At 46.1% G+C, this 27,702-nt stretch overlaps 1 protein-coding gene across 1 annotated transcript in view; it reads right to left on the bottom strand.

Moving 5' to 3' along the window:
- STAB2 (stabilin 2) overlaps window positions 1–27,702 on the bottom strand; it is a 151,279-nt gene that overhangs the window by 105,268 nt on the left and 18,309 nt on the right. The window contains exons 4-10 of the mRNA XM_068559982.1: window positions 23,452–23,537; window positions 22,520–22,589; window positions 15,943–16,038; window positions 10,755–10,880; window positions 9,047–9,243; window positions 7,339–7,472; window positions 838–971 (exon numbers count right to left, since the gene is read on the bottom strand). Coding sequence (XP_068416083.1) covers window positions 838–971; window positions 7,339–7,472; window positions 9,047–9,243; window positions 10,755–10,880; window positions 15,943–16,038; window positions 22,520–22,589; window positions 23,452–23,537 — 843 coding nt within the window. The remainder of the gene's footprint in view (window positions 1–837; window positions 972–7,338; window positions 7,473–9,046; window positions 9,244–10,754; window positions 10,881–15,942; window positions 16,039–22,519; window positions 22,590–23,451; window positions 23,538–27,702) is intronic.

Genomic DNA, 27,702 nt, shown 5'->3' with positions numbered 1-27,702 from the left:
TCATTTGTGTAGGAGGCACATTATTTGCACAGAGAACACAGCACTGACCAGTGCAGAACACTTCCTTCTCCGCCTGTGCTCTTTCTGGGAAATCATGCTTGGTGACTGGTCAGTTCTAGATGCTGATATTTTAAGGATTCTGTTGATTGCTCAAGCCTGTGTTTTATTTCCTACCGACTGGCAAAATTTGTGTCTTATTGGAAATCTTGTCTAACGCTGTGATCAGCTATATTTCATTCTTATGGGAGTGTGAGGTCATGACCTCTAGAGGGTGTTCGGAAAGGCAGGAGGGTGTTTTAGGCTGGTACCCTGCCTGGGGGCTGGCAGAGAATGTGTCACTATAGACTGTTAGTGGTTGGGGCACCAAGGATGCTAAACACCCAGCGATATGTGAGATGGTCGGTCGCACACCATCAAGACTCTGCCCCACATTCAAACGGCACCTTCACTGAGGAGCATGGATAGTGCCTCCCCGTACTACCTGCCAACATTGTTTCCCATCTGGAGGACCCACAAGGTCGAGGGAAAGAGGATGGTTTCCATCCTCACATCGGTAGCTGCCTATCTCACTGTTGCTGCAGACCTGTTAATCGACGGTGACCCCAGGACCTTGTCCTTAGCTGCTGCATTGCTGGATCTCTTGGCACTAACTCTCATCTCCTTGGAACAGCTGCTTGTCCTTTTCCTCCCACTTGCCCTTCCTAGAAAGGGCTGATCCCAATAGACAAGACTTGCCTATCCGGCACACCCCTTTCTGAGTGATTGTGTGTCTGGCAGATGTCCTTGCCCATCAGAGGACTGCTCTTTCTGTGGAAATGTGCACCCATGGCTGTGTACCCAGGAGTGAGATGAAAGAGGTCAGCCTTCCTTGCCATTTTCCTCTGGGTTCAGTGTTTAATTCTCTGAGTCGCTCCATGATGTTTCCGTAACACGTCGAGCCATCGCCAACGTAGCCTTTGCGGCAAGTGCATCTACAGAGAGGGGGAAAACACACTTTCAGGGTCTCAAAGCCACTGGATGTTGAGGTCATACAGTCCAAACCCCTCACTGTGCAGATGGGGGAGACTGAGACAGTCAGACTGGTTGCTCAGAGCGGGACAGAGACAAGGCCAGAAGAGTGGGACAAATACAAGTGAGCATTCCTAGTGTACTGGCTGACACAGAGCAGCCCCACAAGAAATGGATATTTAATACACTATGTGTGTATATGTAAACACTAGATAACTCTGTATATTCTTTGTCTCAGTATTTTTTCAAAGTATAAGCAAGAGCCCATGTACATCAGAAGCACTAGGGTACTTACTATAAATGTAGAGTCTAGGTCCCCACTGCAGAACCACGAAATCAGAATAAGCTGCTGAAGCCAGCCTCAAGTAAAGAGTCAGAGCTGTGGATCTGCTTGGAAGACTTTCCTCCTCCCTTTCCTTCCCGAGGTCTTGCTCAACTGTCCCTTCCTAGGGAAACCTTCCTTGATTTTCCATCCCCTTCCCCATCCCTCTGTAGATTGTGTCCCCCTTAGTGTGCCATGTAGCTCTTTTCTGCAGCACCAGTCCCAGTTGTAATTTTATCCTAACCTGTGTGGTTTTTTGATTAAGATCTGCTTCCACATCTAATTCGAGAGAAGAGTAAGGACAAGGGCTATGTGTGTAATTATTCACTCTCGTAACCCCAAGATCTAGTACAGGGCTTGGTCCATAGTAGGTATTTAATTAATAGTTGTAAAATAAGTAGTAATTGAATTAAAAGAAATATGTAAACAATGAAAGTCACAGAATCTTATATGATAGTTTAGGTTCACAAAAGAGAAATGGAGTTAAAGATGCAGTTAAAAAGGCACTAGCAGTGGTGTGCTGGTAGATGTTAGACATCCAGCTCTCCAGGGGAAAAAAATAGTCCTGATTTGCAGCATTTGCCCATTTCCCATGGTTCATACTCCCACCTTGGCCAATCTCAAACTACTGTGACACCACTAACCAGCCGGCACATCCCTGAAAATTTAATCATTGGCTCTTGACTCGGTAAGCCCTGGCTCTAGCAAACCACTGCTACCTGGCAAAGACTGGTTGACAGCTGGCTGAAATTGGCAAGGTGCTTAGGAAGGTGACATTCACCAAAATCTTGGAGATAAGTGAGGAACCAAACAGGAGACAGGGGAAGAACATTTCAGAGAGGAGAGAGGCAGGGGTGCTGTGGGCATGCATACCACAGATGTGACTCATGTTTAGGAGAGGATTCCACAGAACAATTATACACTCGCTAAACCATTTGTGTTTCTAAAGTGGTCCCATGGCACACAGATAAATTTCCAACACGTTTGCTGAACAAACATTTCTGAGTCTTATCACCCCTTGCTTGGATTGCTGCAATGACTCCCTAACTGGTCTTTCTGCCCTTAGTTTTCCTCTCGTCAAGTCAGTCTTTCACACAAGCCCTGAGGGGTCTGCCCCAAAGGGAAATCTGGCATCTGTGTGCTTAACACTCTCCGGGACTCCTTTTGTCTACAGGATACAGTGTAAACGCTTAGCATGCAAGGCTTCAAAGGGTGGGGTGGGGGGGATCTTGCTTATGTGTCCTTCCTGCCTTCACGCAAATCCCAGCAACACCAAATCGCTTTTTTTTCTAGACTGTTATACCCTTCTCAGGCTGTGTGTCCTGCCGGGAGTGCTCTCACTCCCTCCTCATAGCTCAGGTGTGACCTAGGCAGCCCAACCCGGCCTCCCGACTCACTCCCCCACCACAACCCATCCTACCAAAATGACCTCTTCAGGGGATCTCCCCTCTGCCAGCTGGGACGCTCTCCTAGAACCTGGAGCCCACCTTATTTCTCTCCCTTGTATTCCAGCACCCGGGACAGTGCCTCATTGTTGAACTGATTTTCTATCTATCTATCTATCTATCTATCTATCTATCTATCTATCTATCTATCATCTATCTATCTATCTATCTATCTATGGCTGCGTTGGGTCTTTGCTGCTGCACGCAGGCTTTCTCTCTAGTTGCGGTGAACGGGGGCTACTCTCTTTTTTGTGCTGCGCAGGCTTCTCATTGCAGTGGCTTCTCGTTGCAGAGCATGGGCTCTAGTCACACGGGCTTCAGTAGTTGTGGCTCACGGGCTTAGTTGCTCCATGGCATGAGAGTTCTTCCCGGACCAGGGCTCGAACCCGTGTCTCCTGCATTGGCAGGAGGATTCTTAACCACTGCGCCACCAGGGAAGCCCGAACTGATTATTTTCTAAGTACCTACTTAATTCTAGAGACTGAGCTAGGCAAGAGAGCTATAAAGATGATAGCAGCAGATACCTTGCTCTTCTAGCATCTCACATGCTGGAGATGAACCTGAAAACAAATCACTTATGGCAACATGATGAGGTTACTTAACATCTTCGAGTCCCAGTTTCCTCATCTATGAAATGGGTTTACTAACACCTTTAGGGTTGTTGACAGAAGAGACAATGCATGAAAAGCAGCTGGCACAGTGATGGACACATGGAAAAAGCTCAGTACTTGGCAGATGATGATAGTGATGGAGACGGTGGTGATAATGACAATGACGAGGAGAGGCTGGGATGCAGCAGGACAAGTCCATAAACACATGACTCGAGTTCCATAGGAAGCGCTGTGATAGACTGAATAGGATGCGGTGGGGCATGGAGGAGGAAGTGACTAATTCTGCCTGAAGAAATATGGAACAGGTTCTAGGAAGAAGTGATATTTAAGCTAATTCTAAAAGGATGCATATGTGATTCCCAGCCAGACAAATGACTGGGAGATCATTTACTGATTGAGCCTTAGGGGCTTTTATAGAGCAGTTGCTCTAACCAGGGACAATTTTGTCCCCCCCGCCCCCCGCCACCCCGGGGCCATTTGGCAGTGTCTGGAGACATTTTTGGTCCTCACAACGGGGGTGAAGGTGCTACTGGCATCTAGTGGATAGAGGTGAGGGACGCTGCTCTACATGCTACAATGCACAGGACAGTACCTACAACAAAGAGTTATCCGGCCCCTAAGGTCAATAGTGCTGAGGTTGCGAAAACTTGTTATGAAGAATCACTAAGGTAGATATAACCATGAAACAATAGCTTACTTAATACAATCAAATGACAGTTTCCTACTTAAACGTCAACCTTCTCTGTAAGTACTGAGCTTCAGGATGGTGAATGTAAGGAGGCAAAGAGGGAGACTGGTAACTCCTGGAAGTGATACAGTAGTCACTACTGAAAACCAATCCTGCTGTACGTTATAAGTTCCACTCTGTGAGGCCATTTTCTGACTCAGCTGGGCTACGGCCCATTCATAGCATCACCTCTTTTATAAATTGGTTCTTTACTAGGTGTAAAGTTCTTACCTGCTGTCCCAAGGCTTTTAAAACACCCACAAGCCACCTGCATTTTATGTTATGAGATGGAATTATTTATATTCAATGTTGGATAAAATTTAGTTAAATTATAAGGTGCCCCCAAAGTTCAGGGTGATAAATATTATAACAGAAGCATTCCAGGGCTGTCTGGGAGCCCAGAGGGAGGGGCACCTGAGTGGACCAGGAAGACAGGGGAGGCATCAGAGGGGTGAAGATACTCAAGTGGACACTGCAGGATCAGCGTGTTAGTCTGACTCAGAGGAGGTGGGGAGGGAAGGACGGTCTAAGCTGGGGGAATACCAGGGTATGTTTGAAGAACAATAAATAGCTCAATAGCACTAGAGCCAAGGGTGCGTTGATGGCAGTGGTGGAGGTAAAGCTGGCCCGTGCACACCCTCTGCAAACAGCCATCTTCGGCCATCCCCTGGGGGGAGTGGTACCGGGAAGAGCCCTGCAGGTTCCGGAGGCTGGTTTGGAGCCCTCTGAGCAGAGAATGAGGTCCTGGGTACTTGAGTGGGGTCTCTGACGTGCCTTCTGGCTCTGGGAGATCACGGCCCCTTCGTCCTTCAGACTCCTTGCCCTGGTGTAGTCAATGGAGGGCCAGAATGGGGTCCTCTAAAATGCAGTGCCCAGGTCTGAGGGTCACACTGCTGGGAACACATCTGGAAGCGGCTGAGCTGGGGTTTGAAGCTGGGTCTGTCTGGGGAAGCCCATGATCTTGCCGCACGGTGCCGAGGCACCGTATTGCTTTGGACAGGGCTCTTGGGAAGATGGTTCACATCAAGGAATCCTAACCTGCACACGTCGCATATAAACACTGTCATTAGTGTCACTAATGTTCCCAGAGTCTCCAGATTTCAGTGCTGTTTCCTGTACATTTGTACGGTTGGAATGGAAACCACATTTTCCAGTATGCCTTCTCTGTCACGTCCAGGCTTTTCAGCTGAATTGACTCAAATAAGAGAGGAATGCCTTTCTCTTCTGTCATGCCTTAATTCCCACCTCTGCTACGTAAAAATAGAAAGGCACTATTTTAACTGACAGGAGGCTACTGGTTCTTCCTAGTAATAGTGAAAGTGGAGTGTAGAGTTTAAAGCAGGCTTATGTACATTAACTTGTCAGCTCTGCCCAGGGAAATAGCTCCACCTGTCAGGGGAGGGAACTGTGGTTCCAGAAAGTTACGTGACTTGTCCAAGATCACCCCAGTTGTGAGTGGGGGAGACCACAATGGAACCCATTCTTCTTTACTGGGTGGTCTTCTCTGACTGATGCAGCATGATTTTGAATATTCTGCATAGACTGATTGCCACATTGAGGAGGCATAAACAAAATAAATCCCTCTCCTGGGTGAACTAAATTATTGACAGCCCCATGTTTTACCAATGTCACTCAGCCAGCCTTTAACATTCCCAGCTGAAGACAATCAGGTTTTTGGGGGGGCGGGTGTCGAGGAGGTTTGTGAGTGACACACGGACCCCTAAAATCGATGGTTAGTTCCACTGACATTCTAGGCACAAGTTTTAATGCAACTTCTATTATTCTGATGTTCCAGTTTCATTTTTCTATTTTCTCTTCTCAAACACAAAAGAAAGAAAGTGTTTAAAGTGTTCTACTCAAGCTTTCTCAGAGGATGGTACCAAGTGTGCAAGCTGGCTGGTTCGGTTGTCAGTGTCAGAACCTGGGTTTCAGGAGAGGACGTGCCTCTATGAATAGCTGTGTAGGTGTGTACATGCCCGTACGTACGTCTGGGAGGGGTCTGCGTGTGCATGGTGTGTATGGAGTGATTTCTGTGTGCCAGGTTCCACTCAGAGACTGATGAATGTAACCTTATTTAATCCTCATCACAGCCCTGGTTGGAGGCACAACTGTCCCCCTTTTACAACAGAGAAAACAGAAGTCACAGAGTAAGGGAAGCAGCAGAGCTCGGGCTTGAATCCAGGGGTTCTGACACTCAAGCTCTTTCCTCTCCACCCACAGTGCATACAGATACACTTATATGCCCAGAGAGAACAGAGTGATCATAAAACCTATCTGGGCGAATCTACACATTCAAGACCCAGCTATAAAAGGAATGACAGAGGGGGGCTCTGGAAGCACAGAAACTGTTCCATGTCTACTGTGGCTTTGTGCTCACTACAGCAGGACAGGTTCTTTGCTGATGCTGGTGACAGTGAGAACCGAAAGCGGCACCAAGATGCAAGCCTCCGCCTGGGAGCCAAAAGGCTTGGCTTCCAGCCTTGGTTCACCCACTGATAAAAACATAACACAGCTGGAGAGGCGTTTCCAGAACATTCTCTCATGAATCTTCACAACAACAGTATGAAGTAGACGTCACTGCTCATTTTATACATGGAGAAACTGAGGCCAGAGAGACCGTGTCACATTCCCAAGGTCATGAATCTGATAGATACCAGTGTGGAGACTCAAACCCAGGTCTTTAAACTCTGAATAGCATCTTCCCACCAGGCAAGCTGCCTCTGCCTCGGGAATTTTCACACAAATATTTTAACTCACAGTAAACCCCTTCTTTTGAAACCTGGAGTCTGGGAAACACCACTCATGTGTATTCACTTTCCCTAGTTTTCACTGTCCCATTGTTTTGCACCACTAACAAGCAATATTTCATAGATTGCGGAAACAGGCCTATACATTAGAGGTCAAACCTCTGTCATCACAATAGACATCTGTTTTCCCAGTGACGGTGGATTCGTTCTCCCAGGCTCTGGTCACTTCATACCATGTTTTCAGGCCAGGTCAATATTTCAGGGTGCTGGCACGGTCATTATCAAGGAAACCATTACTGAATGATTCATTGATTATACCAAGATGTATCGAGTCCCTACTGTGCTCCTTGCATTGTGCTACGTGAGGGCGGTGCAAGGCTGAATAAGACACATTTCCTGTCCTCCCGAGAAGTTTCCGCATTGACTGGCCACCACCTTCACTGCTTGGAAAGGTGGTGGTGGAACTGGAAAGACTTACTTGGTGTGACCCGGCGTGATGGTGGTGCAGTTCGCATCTCTGTGGCAGGGGTTCTTAGACTCACAGACGTCGGTCATGCTGCACCCCACTCCAGGGACAAAGTTGCGGTAGTGTTCCGCACACTCGCAGTGAGCCTTCAGTCGATGGGAAGAGAAGAGAGGGTTCTCGTTAGTCACTTAGGCTGACACGCTTCTTAAATTCCTATCTTTATTCTGGCATAAAAGCTGACTTGGGGTAGGTCTAAAGTGTGGGCTGAAACTAAAATTTGCCAGCAGATCCAGAATTGGAAATCACGTTCACATCTCATCTGTCTGGAAACTCATACACCTTGCTTGTAGTTCACACTTTCAGTTCTTTGGTTTGCTAACCCTGGGCCTCCCTGGCACCATACTTCCCGCTTTTAGATTTAGGTGAGTAGAGACTGAGGCTCAGATGGGAGGTATTATTTCTCTAGAATAGTGGTTTTCAACCAGGAGTCTCAACTCAAGGGACATTGGGCTTGTAGACATTTTTGATTGTGACAACAGGGTGGGGGGACAGTGCCACAAGAGGCCAGGGATGCTGTTAAACATCATACAATGCACAGGATACTTCCTACAACAAAGAATTCTCAGGTCCAAAATGCTAATCATGCCGAGGATGAGGAACCCTGTTCTGGAATAATGAATGCACTGCTTCTGTGTGAACGACGGAGGGTTTCTAAGACTTGAAAATATGCCTTGGGACCCATTTTTAAAGTGACAAAGTATATGTTTTAATCTCACTCCCAAGGTCCTGGGGCTTTGCTTCATGATGTAACATGACTTTTCCCATAAGGGATCTCATTTAGAGGATGAGAATTTAGCCCTTTGAATTTCTTACAAGCCAGCCTCGAAATTGATAGCAGAAATGTCATGTGATGTATTCTTTTTCTTGGACATGAGATCGGGTGGATTCTCTGCAGGGGACTCCAGGAGGATCCCCATGGGGTGCGAATTAGACTGCTGGGGACCCATGACTGGGTTTGGTCAGACACTGAAGGCTTTCCTTTCACCCAGGCAGCAGTAGTCTCTTGTATGGATGGGTTTCCTCCACTGGACACTTGGCATGCAGTTGTGGCTGCAGTAGGCACCCACTAAATATTTGGTGGGTGAATGAGATATTGAGGAAAGGGCTCTTTGATCAGGACTCTGTAGCAAAGGTCTCCTGACTAGGCTGAATTTTACCAGTCAAGGTCATGTCGTGATTTAGAGAATCACATATGTCTCACTCCAGAGTATCTTCATTGCTCCCTACAAATCTGTCTGTGCTACCTGACATTTTATCGGCATTCATCCCTTTGGGACAGTTTTTTGGTCCTAAGAGTCCCCTCTCACATTGAAAAGACATTAGAGAGACTGGAGGAATGCAGGTGAAAGTCAATTACATATTTTCCCAAGACTTCATTAACAGTTAATTTGTCAATAGAATTAGAGCTATGTGTATATATGTTGTCAATCATCAAACAGGACTGGGATGGAGGAGACAGTGGAGTTCTGACTGGAGAGCTGGGAAACGGTGAGTTCAGAGGGTAGATCACGGCTCCCTGAGGTTGACCCCAAGCACACGGAGGTCTGTCTGGACAGGAAGCCCGACCTGAACATGGAAAGGGAGAACTGAGACGGCACAGTTTTACCTTCAGCGGGTGGTCCTACTTCTATTCTCATCAGTTCCAACGTCATTAGCTCACCTGTCCAGGCCCATCATATCTGCACACCGTGGACTCTGTAGGGCAGTTTCCAAAGTTAACTTGGCAGGGGTCCACTGGTAAGCACACCTGGCCGTCCCCGTGGTAGCCTTCTTGGCACGTGCAACTGTGCTGATTTGGTCCTAGGTAGGTGCACCGAGCGTGAGGGTGGCAGATATTTTGTGAACATGGGTTGATGGCTGGAGAAGCAATGACAAAATAAGGTGGTTACCACACTCAGGGAAGGAGAAGGAAAACTGAACTGTGAAGGGATTGCAAATCACAGCTTATCCAGCTGCAAAGGCAATTCAACAGTTTCAAGAGAGAGTAAAAAACATTTCATCTTACCCTCCTGATCACCCCCATTGACCAAAAAGATTTATATATGGCCATTAGAAATTATAATTACAAGTACTGTGATGATGTATTATTATGCCATGCTATGTGTGGATTTAAATATAAAATCACATGAAAGAAAGCACTGATAGTAATAGAATTTATAATATGTACTGGGCCCTTTTCTAAGCATTTGCCATATGTGAACTCAGTTAATCCTTACAACCCTCTAGCGTAGTTACTATTATTATCCCCATTTCATAGATAGGAAAATGGAGGCACAGGTAGTTTAAAGAATTTGTCCAAGGTCATATTGTTAGTAACAGGCAGACTTGGGGTTTATACCCAGGCAGTCGGGCTCCAATAGCATGTTCATAACCAACACACAACCACTCATGAAGTGAAAGAGCATGAAAGGAAGTAAGGGGACTTCCCTGGTGGCGCAGTGGTTAAGAATCCGCCTGCCAAGGCAGGGGACACGGGTTCGATCCCTGATCCGGGAAGATCCCACATGCCGCAGAGCAACTAAGCCCGTGCACCACAACTACTGAGCCTGCGCTCTAGAGCCCGCGAGCCACAACTACTGAGCCCGCATGCCACAACTACTGAAGCTTGCGTGCCTAGAGCCCATGCTCCGCTACAAGAGAAGCCACTCCAGTGAGAAGCCCGCACACCGCAACGAAGAGTAGCCCCCGCTCGCCGCAACTAGAGAAAGCCCCCGCACAGCAGCGAAGACCCAATGCAGCCAAAAATAAATAAATAAAATAAATTTATTTAAAAAAAAAAAAAAAGAAAGGAAGGGAGGAAGGAAGAAGGAAGGAAGAAACAAACTACATTCTATCTTAACATTGATTTAGGTGATATAGAAGAAGAAAAACTTACAGTTACTAACCGGGAAAGTGGAGGGGGAAGGGATAAATTGGGAGACTGGGACTGACACATACACACTACTCTATATAAAAGAGATAACTAATAAGATCCTACTGTATAGCACAGGGAATTCTATTCAATACTCTGTAATCACCTATAGGGGAATAGAATCTAAAAGAAAGAGTGGATATATGTATAACTGATTCACTTTGCTGTATAGCAGAAACTAACACAACGTTGTAAATCAATTATACTCCAATAAAAATTAATTAAAAAAGTGTAAAAAATCTATACATGTGCTTTGATAACAAGAGAACTTGCCATGTATTGAAGAGCTACCACATGATGAGCATTTTGCTTAGAATTTTTAATATATGTCATTCAACTACACAGAGAGAAATAGAAGTGGTCATTGTGTTAATATTAAGAAGGTTGTGACGTTGTTTTCTGTTGCGGAATCTAACCATCTCAATGAATAAACCAGCAGGATCGAAGTTCTACTCACGCTCGCAGTGTTTGCCATCGCCTTGGTAACTGGGTATGCATTTGCATGCTAGTTTTGCTTCATCTTCGCTGGAAGGTGAGCATCTGGAATTTTCTGGGCAGAGCAAGGCTGCACATTCTGGGATGGCTGGAAAGGAAGATTGTTGAGGTAATGGCCTTAGTAGAACAACCAGTTCTAAAAAAACGCAACAAATGCAATGTTCCCTATTATTACAAAAGTGACACAGATTCACTGTAACAATTCAAAAAATACAGAATGAGTAAAGCAAAAATTAGCTGTCTTCTTATTCTCATTCTCCCATCCCACTCCCAAAATAACCAACGTTAACAACCAATATACATTTATGTATAAGATTTTCAAAAAATGAAATGGAATCCTGTTAAAATATTTAGGAACTTGATTTTTAATTTAACAATATATTATGGAGGTATTTAAGGGTGTACCTTAATCTCTAATGACTGCATAGTATTTTATAAGATAGATGGGGCTTAGATGGCTGTTAAAAACTATAGAGTCTGGCATAATTAGCCAACTTGCAAAGCGAACAAGTTGGGCTGACGCAGTCACATGGTTGCTGCTAGAAGATATGAGATGCCCGGGTCAGAGATAAAGGACAGTTTATCACTCACATCAGGAGCAGTAGCCAGAATGTCAGCATTTTTGGACCAGTTCTTCCAAGCCCCGGTTCCCATAGGGCAATGCAAAGAGGGCCATACTGAGACCTGAACAGGCAGTGGATTTCATTACAGAAGAGGAGCCCTGAGCTTAGGGAACTGAAATGCTTTTTTGTTTGTTTTAAAATAATAGGCAATGTATTACTTAGGGCCCAGGCAAGAGAGAGAAACCATGCAATTACTGGAACAGTGAAAATTTTAGTGTAAAGATTCATGAACAGAGTGGAATAACAGGGAACTGGCTCCTGACAGCTAAAAAGAGTTCGAAAGAAGAAAGGAATGGAAGAAAAATAAAGAGCAACCACTCCTCTCTTATCTTAAGATAAGAGTAAGTCCTCTTCTCCAGAGCTGAGACCCGGATGTCACTGGAAATGACATGGCCTTGGTCACTCTACAGCAGAGAGGTTGCTGAGGTGTCCGCTGGTGAGACTTGCTGGAGACCATCCCTCTGGGGCCCCAGGGAAGGTCGTCCACAGGGAGGTGCCAAGCCTGGGAAAGCGGCTTGCCTCTGGGTGCTACTGGAAGCAGGAGCTGAGAAGCCCGCCTTCTCAGAAGTGTGGTGTACTCCTGTGTGCGACTGGGGCAGGGGTGGTTTCGGGGCCAGCTGCGTGGCATGGAGGTGGGTGGTCAGCTCTCTGGATGGCTGGTCCTGCGGGGCCCTTGCTGGGCATGGGGCTGAGGGGAGGGTGTGCAGAGCAGCTCCCGAACTGGGCCACCAGCCTGCACTGTCTAGGGCTCCTGGTTATGTTGCTGCCACCCGAGTCAAGCGCTAGACGAGGTATGCAGTGGTCAGATACTGGAGGATGCTAAACCTTGCCAGAACCTAGTGCTGGAGAAACTGTGCGGGGCTGAGCAGCGGAGCAAAACCGCATTCTTCAGGGGCCTGGCGAGTGAGCTAAACCAGAAACAAGAAGAGAAAACTCTTGCTTCTTCGGTGTCCCTTTAGCACCCTCTATTGGTAAGGCTTCACATCTTACTGGCTGACAAATGAGAAATATGCCAAAGCCCACCTACATATTCACAGAGCAGGCAAAAAGGGTGAATTTGGAGCTGAGAGGCAATCCACTGATAGGTGGCACAGGCAGTAAGCACGCCCGCACTTGTTCCCGAGGGAGGTCCTATATCTTCCAAGGCTGTTCGCTCTACAAACAACCTTGTAAAGATGTTGGAACAAAGGGCAGTCAGCGTGCTGCTCTCAGGATGTGCACAAATGTGATGCATGCGTTTGTCTCCCAGCAGTGGCTAGTTGAATCAAAAATTCATAGAGAATATCCCCTCACCTCTTCCACAAAGTAGAATTGTTGCTGAGAAGGGGCTGCCCTTTCAGGATCACGTTTTCCACCCCTCTTTGCATCCAGGTGGGGTTATATGACTAGTCTACGTTGATGGAATATTGGAAGTTCTATGTATTATTCTGGACTTTATAAGCAGATGCTTCTCTACACTCTCTCCTTCCTTCCGTGGCTCAAAGCAGAGCACTCGGAGGTGCTACAGAATGGCAGACGCATGCAATGGAAGGCTCTGGATCCCTAAACACCATGTGGTGGGGAGCTGGTGGGGAGCCAGGAACACCCACATGGGACTGTTACATTAGTAAGAAATATACCTCTGTTGTGTTAAGCCAGAGGTTCCCCAAATTCTCAGGTCACGGTGCCCTTAGTGTTTCAGTATTTTTTTCCACGGGACCCCAGTACAAAAGAAATATCTACCGGTTCATTTACTAAGTTGTTAGAACCAAAGAATTCAGTAACTATTTATGTCATGATAACGTAGTAGCCATCTGAAAAAGTAATATGGTTAATAGAAAGATTAAATATTTTATTCCGTTCTTAAACAACCACATTTACTTACTAACGGGACACGTGAGCTTGTTGGAGATGGCACAACTTCTTCAGCCTTGGAATCAGATTGGAAACTACCACCCTCCTTCCAGTTAAAATGATTTTTGCATGGTACTTACTTTTTACCACAGTGACCACTGGAAATGCAGCTTTGTAAAGAAATGATACCATCGCACAAAATGTAGTGCTACCTAATGTTGAAATTGTGTACCAACTCAGGTTAACATTTCATACGATATTCTACAGATGTATCACCGTTTCCCTCAGAAATTAAAAATATCCCATAACAGCCCTGTGAGTTTGATGGGGTACTTTGGGATGCCTTGGTGCAGTTTTGGAACCGTAGTGTTAAGCCATTGGATTTTTGTGTTGAGTTCTTTCCGCAGCTAGCATTCTTCTAACTAGAATAGGATGTACCACACTTCACTCAACCACTTCCTACTCATGGATGTTCAAGTTGTTTCCAGCTTGCTTTGTTCTTAAGAACAATGCTATCATGAGTTTCTCTGTACATATATTCTCACCTACCCACCTCTCCAGTCCTCCAGGTAAATTCCTAGAATTGGGGCTGTCGCCTCAAACTGTAAGCATCCTTTAAAATTTAATAGATACATTTCCCTCATAGATTGTAGCAATTCACATCCCCACTGACAGTACTGTAATTTTTCTCACACCTACAGACAGATATTACCTAGCTTTTCAACCTGTGTAACACAGTGGGCAAAAAACCAGAACCAAACCAAAACAAAACCTCCCAAACTCCAAAGTATTACTTCATTATGGTTTTAATTTGCATTTCTGTGACTCCTAGTGGGGTTAAGCACCTCTTCTATGCTTGTTGGCCAGTTTTCATTTCTTCCTGAGAATTAGCTGCTCCTTGGCCAATCTTAAAGGTGGGCTCATGGACTTTCTATTATAAAAACGTTTCTGCCGTGTGGATTGCAAATATTTTTGTCCCAGTCTATTTATCTTCTGACTCAATAGAGTTATTTTGTCATTTGGAAGCAAATGTTTTCATGCTGTCTATTAGGCTGGCTTCTGAGGTGGATCTCTGGTCTTATTAAAAAGGGTTTTTTGTTTGTTTGTGTTTTTGTTTTTTGCTCATGAGTCCACTGGGCAGTACAGGAGTAGCTGGGGAAGGAGGTTGACTGAGGGCTATGGAAGGGGTCCACCCTAACCACCTGACTTTCACCCTGCTATTGATTCATATTGGTTGTTTGCATGTCTGTCTCTTCCACAGGAAGAAGGCACAGCCTGTCTTTTATTCATCCTCCTTTCTACCACTGCTCATATCTTCTCAACGACTTTCAATAAAGCGAGTTTGAATTTGTTGAATTTGATTCTTGTCTAATCCCTTTATTTTACAGACCAGGAGAATAAAATCCAGAGGATAAGTTAAGTGAAGCTATTGTCACAGGCAGCATGTCCAATTTCCTAGTGGCTAAGCTCCAAATTCACCCTTCATCACCTGCTCTGTGAAAACAGGCTGGACTCTGAACATTTCTCCTTTGTAAGGATATGTTAATCTTGGCCAGTAGAGGGCGCCAGAGGGCTACTGCAGGAGGAAGGGGCTCCTCTTCCCGGTTCTGCTGTGCAGTGTTGTGTTTCTGCTGTGTTTGCTGCTGTTGCACAGCCTGTCAGTGGTGTGGGTGTGTGAGGACATCCAGTGATGCCCTGTCCCAACTGTGCACTCAGAGTGCACAGTTCATCGGTGACCTTGCATCCCTGGCCTGGACCCAGTGGCCACCTTCCCACAGCCCTCCCCATGCACAGACATTGAAGGTTCCAGGTTTAGCACCCAAGGTGCCCCGACTCCCTCTGTCCACCTGTCCCCCAGCCTCGGCTCATCAGTGCCCTGAAGGGTTGTTGCCTGCCTGCTGGGTGACTGTACTCCCATGCTGGCTTGGGCAAACCAGCAAACTTCTCCCCTACTAAGTGGGCTGCCAGCACCCCTTCTCCAGCAAGATTTGAGCCAAGCCTTGGGGATGGCTGTCCCCTTCCAAGTTTGCCCTTCTTTGTTATGCCCCCTCAGCCCTACAGTTCATTTTGCATTTTTATAGCCACTCTCCTATCATAGCTTACTAATTCTTTATATTAAACTTCCCTTGCTGCAATCAGCCTGTGGTCTCTATCTTTTGGTTAAACCCAGTGTGATCGATTGTTTAGAGAATTTCAGTGACTTGAGTCCCAGCTCACTTATTTACTATTTTGTGAACTTTGGTGAATCATTTAGCCTTGGTGAGCCTCCATTTCCTGTTGATGTGCTCTGTCTTTGAGACCTATAATGGAGAACATGCCTTATCTCCCTTTTCAGGTACCTAACTCGTGGCAATGGCCCCAATGTCTTCCTCTCCAGTCTATCCTCACACTGCCACAAGCTTGGCCTTCCTAAAACATAGCTACAGCCATGTCACTGCATTGTACCCAAATCTTCCGTGACTGCCAATATTCTATACAATCTCTTCCCTCTCCTCCCTTCCCCTCCCCTCCCCTCCCCTTCTCTCCCTTCCTCTCCTTTCATCCCCTTTCTTTTAAAATTTTTGCCTATCTTCCCGCAAAACATTTGATGGCACGGCACACATGTAGAGCCCAAGTACACGCATGCACAACTGAAATGCATATGTCTGTGCCCATTTGATCTGGTGTGGTATTAAGGGAACTAGCAGTACTTACGCTTGTCACAGTTGGGGCCGGTGTACCCAGAGTAGCACTCACAGGTCCCATCGCCGCGTATTCCACTGTTGCATACTCCATGCACACAGCTGCACACTGCAGACAGAAAAGGGGAATTTTTCGTTACCTGATGTAGACTTCCTCCAAAGATTATGGAAGGATACTGTTTTCAGATAGTGTTTATTGAGATTCTGCTTGATGAAGTGGGGAAAACCATGGGTTTGAAGCCCTAGAGACCCTAGTTTGAACCTTGGCTTCTTTTTATTAGCTTCAGTTTACAGTAAGTCCCCACATACGAACGAGTTCCATTCCGAGAGTGGGTTCGTAAGTCCAATTGGTTCGCTAAGTCCAACAAAGTTAGCCTAGGTACATAACTAACACAATCAGCTATATAGTACTGTACTGTAATAGGTTATAATAATTTTCACACAAATAATACATACAAACACAAAAAATAAAGAAAACGTTTTTAATCTTATAGTACAGTACCTTGAAAAGTACAGTAGTACAGTACAACAGCTGGCATACAGGGGCTGGCATCGAGTGAACAGGCAAGAAGAGTGACTGACTGGAGGAGGGAGAGGAGGTGGGAGATGGTAGAGCTGAAGGATCGTTAGCAATGGGAGACGGAGGGCAAGCTGCAATTTCATTCATGCCTGACGTCGATGGCACAGGTTCTGGTTCCTTGCTGGCACCAGATGCATGTTCACATCTTTGAAAGTTTGCAACTTGAAGGTTCGAACTCTAAGGCTGTTACATGTCCCACCTCAATCCCCTGTCCTTCATCTCCACGGGAACTGTCCTCCTTCAGGGCCTTATCTTGTTTTGCCTGGACTATTGCAGTAGCACTTTACTTGGACTCATTGTTCGATTTCTCACCTCTCCATTTTATCCATTTCATTTGATCAGTAATGGTATCAAGGTGATCTTCCTCCAAATATCTCAGTGACTCCCAATTGCTAACCAAATGAAATCTAAATTCCTCTGTTTGGCAAATAAGGCCCTCTCCAAGCTGACTCCAACCTTTAAAAATTTTCATTTTCATCTTTCACCACTTCATTTTATGCGTCTTAGGATCTAAGTGCATGGGATGACTAGAGTTCATCTTCCTTCAGAACACGTGTTGAACATCTACTACTTACAGGGCGCTGTGCTTGGGATTAATGACCCAAAGTCCCTGCCCCCAAAGAGCTCACAGTCTGAAGGCAGAAGAAAGCAGCCCATCATAATGAGGTGTGATAGATGCTAAGATGTGACGGGTCAATAGCAATGGGGGCTGGCCAGGAAGAGATGGGGGGAGCTGGTCTAGGAAAGACCACGCCCTGTGGAGGCAGCAGGACACGCATCCTGTACTTTCACTCCTCCATGCTCTTGCCTCCACTCTGCTCCCTTCTGCATGCAATTGAAATCCAGTTGAAATCCTCCTCATCTTTCTAGGCCAGCTAAAGCCCCTCTCCTTGGTGGTGCCATCTCAGAGGTGCCAAAACAGAATCTGTGCTCCTCTGGGCAGCACTTTATTTGTACCTCATTCACTATCACCTCCTGCTGCAACTATTACTTTTGTCATGCCAGCCAGCCAAGTACCACCAGGAACACAACAGTGGTCAAAGTCGGCAGCAGGGGTGAGGGGTCATGAAGAGGCAGCAGTAGCCACTCGTGTTAACCGGGAGAGATGGCCACTGGGTTGCCCACTGTCACTGTTTATTTCTCTATTCAGACAGGATAAGGCAGTGGCCTAGTTTCTGTCTTGTTCCAGCACAGATAGAGCGAGCCATTGATGGTGACATTCTATGAAATTGCAGGCCAGCGACCAGCCGACAGCTGTCAGGGCTGCGTTTTTCTCTCTCAACCTGGTGAGGTAAGATCATTAACCCCGTGTTACATATGGAAAATGGGAGACAACTAGCTCCAGTGCTCATTCAAATTATTGAAGAATTAAATTGGATTTGCAATTGTCATCCTCCCTTTAAAAACTGATTTGCTGTTGTTTCTATGTTAGCAAAGCACTTTGATGTCCACCCATGGCTGTAGCTTTTGGAACAGATGAGTTCCAGAGGGAAGTCAAATTCATCGTGGAGATAATAGGGGTGAGGAGGGGGTGTACTACGGGCTCAGTAGAGAAGACGCAAATTAATTCAGTTAAAAAAATATCTACCCAGCTCCTATCTAGTGGCGGGCACTGGATTAGGCACTGGCTATAAAATAAGAGTAACTCACAATATCTAAATTCAAGCTGCTCACAGTATAGTGGGGCAGCTGAACTCTAAGAGATACACTGCTTCTGCATGTCCTAAGTGCTGTCATGCAGCCCATGGAGAGGGTGAGGAGGCGGAAGGGGGGAGTCGAATGTGACTCAGCCCCTGCTCCCAACTTACATGCTAACTACAAGGGCCGTCCTTGTCGCTGAGCTTCCCTTCTAGGCACAAGTCTCTCCCCAGGTCCTGCCTTTCAGCACAGCCCATGTACTGGATTAACTGATCTGGCACGGGTAGCTTTCGGGAGCCTCTGACACGCACTGCAGGGCCGCCAGTCACTGCCAAGAAAGTGTCCTTGGGAAGGAGACGTGAGTGGCAGAGGGATTCCCAAAGGTCATTTAAAGAGCCTGGTATTTGTTAAACCAGCTTCAGCAAATCTCTAGAGACATGTGAAACTTGGGGTGCATGACTTTAAAGTAGCCAAAGCCATGGCCATTGGGGTCAGAGGGACAGAGCACAGAGGCCCTGTGCCGTGCCCCTGGCAGAGTGAGATGCCCTCTCTCATGTTCCCGTAGCATCTCATGTGTACCGTGCACATAGGCTCAAAAGCATCTCCCACATTTCCAGCTCCTTGGGAGTGGGGACCTAATCTCTCCCCTCTTTGGCTGCCCATCACCTCTCACGGGTCTAATGCATGGTGGATGCCTGCCAGGGCCGAATGGTGCCGTGGTTTTGTGCCCAGGTTCTGGAGTCAGACACTTGGGGTCAAACCCTGCCTCTGTCCCTGTAATAGCTGCGTGACCTTGAGCAACCTCTCTTGCTTCTTCATCCATAAAATGAGGAACCCAGCTTGCAGAGTTTTTCCAAAGAGATTCTGCATGCCAAACCTTGTGCAGTGCCTGGTGCCCGTCAGACACTCAGCAAATGCTAGCTACTGTTATTAGCAAGACGTGATTGTGGGATTGATTTGGGTCACGTTAGAGAAAGTGGGCTTGCCGTCTGCCCTAACCTGGAGTGAGGCACTGAGCAGGCGAGGGCCTTGGCAGCTGAGATGAACACCCTTGGCCGATGCAGCTTGAAATCATCTCTAAGCAAATCGAGAGTCAGGTAGGAGAATGCTCCGGCAGCAGGTTAAAGTCGGTGTTAAAAATAAACTGCAACTCATAGCGTTGTCCTACTTACAGGCAGAATTGCCACCGCCAACGACCACTGCCTCATGGGTGAAACAACACTGGCACCCAGTGGATGCCTGGCTGAAAAGGTGTCCAGTTTCCCCAACGGGAACCTGCCAATGGGAAATGACCAGCCATCACTGAGCCATCATTCATTTGTTCATAGGTGAATGAATGTTCAGCTTACTGTGGGATTGCTCTTGTCCTCGCTTAATACTTGCTTCTATTGAGTGCTTATGACTTGCCGCTAGGAGCTTTTCTACGAGTCAGTCCCACGAGGCAGGTATTATTATTCCCGTTTTGTAGATGAGGAGGGCTTAGAGAGGTTAAATAGCTTGCCCCAGGTCCCACAGCAACTGGGCTTGGTTTCAAACTCAGGCCAGCTGACTTGAAGCCTGCTCTCTTAGCCATTATGTTCTAGAGCTGCGCTATCCAATATGGTAGCCACTAGCCACGTGAGGTTATTTAAATTTAAACTGAGTAACATGGGCTAAAATTTAACCTTCAGTTCCTCAGTTGCACTAGCCACATTTCAGGTACTCGATGGCCACACGTGCCTTGCGGCTACCATGTTGGGTAGTGCAGGTCAGGACATTTCATCATCTCACAAAGTTCTGTTGGAACCCAGAACTGGGAGTCTTATCTCCCAAGTCTCAGTTTAGGTTTCCAATTTTCTTACTTAAAATTTAAACTTGGGTTTCCAAACCCTTTCGCTTGCCCTTTCTCCATGGCACAAACAAGGGTAAAGGGAAGCCACTTTTTAAATTTAGAAATGTTTGGAATCTCCATGTACATCTGTGCTCATTGGCAACCAACACCAGTTTCTTGGAGGCAACATGAACTCATCTTCTTTCTAAATTTTCATCCGCAAACAATTACTTGGCTTTCTTGGTAAGTAAGCAGTGTTGGTTGCTGTCTTTCTTCCTATTTCAATATTTATTTAAAATATGTGATTTAAATTCTATTATGATAGGGAAGGACCAATTTGAAAGACATGTTCTTTATAAATGATTGATTATACTTAATAGTTTACTGTCCTTTAATATAATGTAATGTTAAAAAAAAACATTCAGAATGCTAACATCTGTTTTAAATTTGCTTTTGCTAACACTCTTATGAAATAATCTTTATATAAAGTGGTGGATGAAGAAAAACCTAAGATTGGGGGACACCAGGGAATAGTAGGTATTAATAATAATAATTGCTATCATTTGTTGTGCAGTGATTATCTCATTAGTTCCTCATAATAATTCTAAAGGAGGCAATATTATTTCTATTTTTACAGATGAAGGTGCACAGAGTATGCTTAGTAAGCTTAAGGTTCCCACAATATGCAGCAGGCCTGGGGCTGAAACCCAGTCGGAGTCTAAAGCTGGAGCTCTAATCACCTCTACATGATGCGTCCCAATAACGTGTTTCTGGGTCAGGACAAGAGGGCTGGAACAAATTATATCATTCATTCACTCACTCATTTGTTTACTCATCCAGCCAAGAGTGTAGTGTGTGTCTACCACGCAGGCAGCACTGTGGAAGGTACTGGAGATAAAGAGGTATAACAGCACCTGCTTTCAAGGACCCCATGGATTAGAATGAGACCATGTCTCTGCTATTGCAGATGAAACTTATTACAGAGTAAGCAAACTTAGGGGGGGCTGGGATGTCTATGTATTTTTCTTGCCCAAAATATTTGAATCAATGCAGTGTCTACCAAATATGATTTTTCTATAAAAGCCAAACTGAGGTGGTGTTGGACAAAGGCCACTTGACTTATCCTTTTTGGGAGACTATGAATCTGGCAGACACTGTCCCTACTACACCCACATTCTCTAGGCCTTCCTTACCAAGTCCATGCATTCAGCTGCCTTCCAGTAGCCTGTGAACACTTCTTAGGAAGCCTGCTCCGCCTGGGTGCTCACTGGGGGTTGGAAGTGCCAGGGAATGAACAACTCCCCTCTAACGACCGCATGTATTAGTTTCCTATTGCTGCTGTAACAAATTGCCACAAACCTAGCATCTTAAAACAACACATATATATTGTCTTACAGTTCGGGAGGTCAGAAATCCAAAGTAATTGCTCTAAAATCAAGGTGTTGGTGGTTGTGTTCCTTTCTGGAGAGGAGTATCCCTTTCCCTGCCTTTCCCAGCTTCTAGAGGCTGCCCACATTGCCTGGCTCGTGGGCCGCTTCCACCTTCAAAGCCAGCAAGGGCTGGTGGAGTCCTTCTCATGTCTCGTCCCTCTGACACCGCATCTTCTGCCTCTGCCTTCCTCCTCCACATTTAAGGACCTTTGTGATTACACTGGGTCCACTCAGATTATCCAGGATAGTCTCTTTATGGTAAGGTCAGATGATTAGCAACCATAATTCCATCTGCTACCTTAATTCTCCCTTGCCATGGAAGGCAACATATTCCTAGGTCCATGGGATTAGAATGTGGACATTTTGGGGAGTGGTCATTATTCTGCCTACTACACCATGGCTCCCTCTCCCCTCAGGTAAAGTAACTCCAAGGTGAGTGTTCTACATGGACTTCCAGAGTTCCCCAGGGGATTAAGCTCTGGTCATCCACACTGGTCTCTGTCTTGACAACACCCCCTTTATTTCCTCTGTGTCACTTTCTTAGTGTTTCCCTGGGTCACCTCTCAAATATGTACTAGAATGCTTGCAGAATGCTTCTGGGTCAACTTCTGGGGAGAACCGGAAATAAGAGAGTGGACAAACCCATGTCAGGGAAAAACCCATAATCTCCAAATTGGGACAAACAGCCTCTGATCACCTCAGGTATTTATCTGTGAACTCCCCAAAGAAGGACAGATTAGATGTGCTGGGACCTGTGGTGGACATAGAGGTCCCTGGCGAGAAGGTCAGTGCTGAGACCATGGTCTGGAAAGACCTCATGGAGAAGCTGGGCAAGCAAGGAACTGGTGGATGTTGGATCCTGGAGCCTGGAGAGAGGGAAACTATGCCCCAGAGTTTGCCGGGAAGCATTCCTGGTGAGTAGCTGCCTGCAAGCACTGAAAACCACAGACACACTGTCTCTCCTTATCAGATTTGTTGTCAACTCTTTCTTTTGCCTGTGTAGACTTGGTTATAGAGAACTGTTCTGTGTTTTCCCCCCAAGGAACTTTATTTCTGGGGTCTTGAGCTGTATAAGCCATGTCTGACTTTCAACCTTCACAATTGCATTCGATGACACAAAAGGGAGACATACTTGCTGAACAGCTGGGTCCAAATACGTTGTCATCAGTGCAGGATTCACAGGCTGTTCCTCCAAATCCTTCCTGCAGGACACCCCAGGGAGAGGATGTTAGACCCAAGCGATCTGCGCTGCCCACAAAGCCCTTGGATTTCTAACTGAATGTCTCCTCAGCGTTTGTTTCTCAAGTGTTATCTTCCCTCCTCTGTGCCTGTCCTGAAACTCCTTCTTTCTCTTTCTTTCTTCTTTGCTCTTTTTGTGTTACAATTTGTACATTCATCCCTGCATCAGTTATTACTAAGAGTCTGGAGCTCTTCAGAAGAAAGCTGCTTCGTTAGTCCAAAGATACAGAGAGCGAGTACTGATGGCTAAATCATAATTCCACCCAAGGGTGAAATGAAAACGCTTTCAGTTTTGCATTTCTGAAGACAATTGAGCTCAATCCTTTTCAGAAGGATTTCTTTGTGTTTCCATTGTCTAAGGCTTGAAGCTTGCAAAAGTCCCTTTCGTGGGACAGCAAAGAAATGCCTCAGTTGGCAGACCCAGCGCTCAAGTATGGGTGCTGAGGACAGCTCCGAAGACTAGTCTGTTAACAACGGTGATTTTTAACAGTAACAATGACAAATTTCTGTCGCCCTGCATGGTTTCACAAAGTATCTTCATATACACGATCTCATCTCACTTTTTCAACAAGTATAATCGCGTAGGTATTATTATTAGACCCATTTCACAGATGAATACACCTAAGGCTTAAACTCATTTTACAGATGGATACACTCAAAGGTCCCCCAGCCTCTAACATGTCATTTTGTTGCACACTGCATCCTTTTTTTTTTTACTACTATTGCTACTTCTTAGAGTCGCCACTCAGTGTGCGTTCATAGAGGGACCCCACAGGTAAGGAGAAAGCAGAGTCAGGGAGGAGGAGAGCAAGGTTTCGAACTCACTTGGCAGGAGCAGCTTCCGTTTCCTTCCATGCCGTCAGCACAACTGCCCCGGCCACTGCAGGGCGCCCTCGCTCCTCCCGGGCACTCTGGGGAATCAAAGGGCAGATACATTTGTTTGTGACTGCACAGAAGCATGCCGCAAGGATGCATCAAGCATCTACTACATGCCAGGTAGTGTGCTAGTTGCCAGGGATAAGAAATAATTGAAGACCTTGCCTGCTTTATCTAGGGTTACATAGGGCAGGCAAGTGAATCATAGAGTAGTCAGGTGCTGTACTAGGACGCATCAGATTGGCTACCATTTCTTGAGCATTTGCTGTACACTTTACAATCATCTAATTAAATCATCCCCATTATAACCCTCCGGGGTTCCTACTGGTGCTAGTTAGCAGACGAGGAGACTGAAGTTCAGAGAGGTCACATAACTTGCCCAAAGTCTCACACTTCGTAAGTTGCAAAGCCAGGGATTTAGCTCAGCCCTTAGCATGACTCTAAAGCCAGGCCAATTAATCAGTGTGCTAGACAGGGTATTGAGGGAGCCCAGGGAAGGGAGCTACTGATACTGCCTTGGGGAGTCAAGGAGACATGGGGTTTTGAAGGCTCAGTAGGAGTTGGCCATGCTTAAAAGGGAAGTGTATTTCAGGAAGAGGGAACAGCAAGTACAAAGTCTTAGAGTTGCAAAAGGGCATGACCTGTTCTGGGAATGATATAAAGTTTGGCAGGGTTGGAACTTGGGAGTTGGGGGGAGGGTATGGGGAAATGGTAGTTGATGAGGAATAATAGATTGGCTGGGGCCAATTAATGAAGTACTTTGTGTGGCAAGCAAAGGAATTTAGTTTTCACTCAGAAGTTGATTCCAAACAAGCATCAGTTTGCACGTTTCGGCTGTGCTAGACCTGAATCAGAGCGTTTATAGACATTTATTAGAGGATTTCACAGTCATTCACTAAACATTCAGGGAATACCTACCATGTGCCAAGCATTATATTACACATTGGGGTGGAGGGACATTTAGCTAGAAAGTCAGATATTAAATGTCCAAAATTAAATACAAGATTTAAAGTAATGGTAAGAGACAGAAGTTTAAGGTACTGCTGTGATGAGGATGAAAAAAATGTTGTTGTTTTTTTCTTTCTATATTTGCTGTTGTTCTACACTTTGAGTGCTGAGTTGACATGGATTTAATGCTGGTTTGATTGAGTTCTGATTGTTAAAATGAGGGATCTGGACTAGCAAACACCAAGAAGAAATCATGCAATGGTCATGAATCGTGTTTGTGTGAATGAGGCAGGATCAAATGTTATCCCAAATTAAAGTTAGCAAGGCAAATGCTTTCCAAAAAATAGCTAATGATATGGAGTTCTAGATAATAATAAAGGATTCAAAGCAATACCCTGAAGTTAAGTCCCATTTTTAGCCCCATTTTCTAGATGAGACAACTAAGGCACAGAATAGTAGAGTGACTCGGCCAAAGTCATCCAGCTGGTGAGGATAATGAGAGACTCACTTACCCCTCCTTTACCAGAAGTATCCAACCTTCCTGCCCTCCCTCCCCTCCTACCACCATTGACAAAGACCTTTGTCCAAAGCTCTCCTGTGCCATGAACTTACTGTCATATATCTCCTGAGAAATCAGCATCCATAGAAAATGAAAAAGCAGTTTTTGGAAAAAGAGACTTCAAACTGCAGAGAGAAGCAGTTCTCCCCAGGAGACCCTGATGGCTCACCTGAGTTACTAGGCTAGTTCTCTAAAAGAACATTTATAACCTGCAGGTATGGGGAGGTGAGAAGGTGGAGACGGCTCCTCTGTCTCTTTCCTGCATGCAGAATCTGAGTCAACCACAGGGCTAGATCACACAGTTTGAGCCTGTGGTCCTTCTTTCCACAACAGTGGCAGAGCCAGGCTTCCAACCCTGGCAGGTGCTCCAGAGTCGACTGCACTGTTCATCACTGTGCTTTATCCTCACCCAGCACTGCTCCAGACCAGAATCACAGCACAGATGCAGACATGGTTATGAAGTGAGTAAAGGAGAAGACACGCTGACGTGTAGCTACTGTTTATAAATCACTTTGAAAACCAGTACGTTGGTTTGGGCTGTTCTCACCAGCTAGGGCAGTGGCTACACAAGATGAAAGGCTGTCAGGAAAAAACCCAGATTTTTCAATCAGAGTGTTCTGGGTTTGAATCCCAGCACAACTCTTTGCTAGCTGTATCTCTTTGGGAAAGTCGATGCCTGGCTCTGAGATTTGGTTCGAGCATCTTCCTGGCAGGTTGTGGTAGGGACTGGAAATATTAGGCACCCAAGAAATGGTGGTAGTTGTTACCTAGAGTGGATACTCTCCATCCTCTCCAGTTTCTGTTCTTTCAGGCTGGCTGTGTAACAGATAACAACACTCAGGAAAGGAATGATTGGGCACCTGTTTGAATCAGGACCATGGAAGGGCCTGGGTATATATGGATTAACAGACAATCAGATAAATACTGGTTTACAAACCAGGAGAGAGGTTGTCCAGGGAAGAGACCTAGAGCTCTGATCACTCTACTGGAGGGCACCAACACTGACCTCAAACCACTAATCCTGCATGGCCCAGGTCCCTGAGATGTGGGCTCAACAGAGGGCAACAGCTGGATCACGAAGGAAGGGCCTGGTTAAAGAGTGTGGTCTTTAGCTTTAAAAAGGCATCAGTAGGGAGGGTGGGAGGGAGGGAGACGCAAGAGGGAAGAGATATGGGGACCTACGTTTATGTATAACTGATTCACTTTGTCATAAAGCAGAAACTAACACGCCATTGTAAAGCAATTATACTCCAATAAAGATGTTTAAAAAAAAAAAAGGCATCAGGAGGTGAGGATGAAGAGGAAGGAGAGGGCCTAATCAAGCAGGTGCCAGGTACACCTTTGAAGCTCATCTGAAAACCAACTGAACCACTTGAATTCATGACACTGAGCAAGGGGTGCTAAGAGAGGGTATCCATAGACGATGGGCTATCAAATAGTTCTTCTCCCATTGTCTGTTGCTATGGGGACCTTCTTGGGATAAGATGGTATTTTGGGAACCAGGCCCAGCTCTGGGCAGAGCCAGGATAGAGGTGACAGTTCTGCCACTCTTGCTCTCTCTTGGCCCCGTGCCTCTCCCTAGGGCTAGGTGTTCAAGGTGCTCCCTGGGTGACCCCCAGCTTGCCCTCAGGGCTGGCTCAGAGGAGCACAGGGCCTCCTCCACCCCGAGACGCAGCCATCAGTGCCACCTTGCAGAAATGCTCTCCCAGGCCTTTTCACTTTTGTAGGCAATGGCGCCTGAACCCCAGGCTTCCCCCAACACATTCCATCCAATAGTCTCCTCCAGGCCTTGAGCCGACTCCCCTCCCTTCCCTTCTGTCCAGCCCAAGCAGACCACCATGTGCTGCCCCCCAGTGCCCTCCCCTCCACACTTTGCCTGTGCCTGTCCGCCCTCAAAGCGGTTCTCCCTGACCCCGTCTCTGAGGCAGATTCAACTTTTCCATCCTCTGGGTGTCCCTTCTACTCGGCTCATCCCTTGTCACAACATATAGAGCAGAAAATGGGGGCAGAGTCATCCACTGTGGATATAACTAGATTCTAGGCTACAGGCTGACTGCAGAGGAATTGGGGAGTTTCCCCCATCCCAGCCCCCAAGAGTGTGACATTGTATCCGGGAAGTCTGGGCCTCCTTAGGGGGATGGTTAGCAATCCTTTCTTTTTAAAAATGTAGGCAAGTGTTCCTCTAAGTGTGATTGTGATGGAGTGGTTACAAAGGCAGATTCCAAAGACCCTCCTCTCTCCAGGAATAGTAGCTGTGAAAGTGTACCTCTAAGGGAATAATTTCCCTGAAATCCACTACTCTTTTCATGAAGCCACACTTTCCACTTCCAGCCAGTGACTGAGCACAGCAGGGATACCAGGGCAGGCCCATTCTCACAAGACAGAGGACCCTTCTGTTGAGTGACCCTGGCTGATGGAGGACTCCCCATCAGCTTTACCAAATTTTCTTAGAACTACAGGTAGTCTAAGACTTTTCCATCCAACCTTTCTTGGTTCTCTCTCTTACAAGGGTTAGCGCTCCATCCTTGGCTGATGGCTCTCCCTACTTCTCCTGGCTTCGTTTTCATTTTCCCTTGCAGGCACTTCTTTTAATTAGTCTCATGCATCTCTAGGCCTAACTTGACACGTGCTTTTATAGGACGTAGGCTAATACACCAGGGCATAGAGAGGCTTTGTGCAAATTGGAAAAAGCC

Source organism: Eschrichtius robustus, chromosome 13 (genome assembly GCF_028021215.1).
Source record: "Eschrichtius robustus isolate mEscRob2 chromosome 13, mEscRob2.pri, whole genome shotgun sequence".
In the NCBI taxonomy this organism is placed as follows: domain Eukaryota; kingdom Metazoa; phylum Chordata; class Mammalia; order Artiodactyla; family Eschrichtiidae; genus Eschrichtius; species Eschrichtius robustus.
The sequence above is the reverse complement of the archived record's forward strand: the minus strand, read 5'-3'. Positions and strand labels throughout refer to the sequence as shown.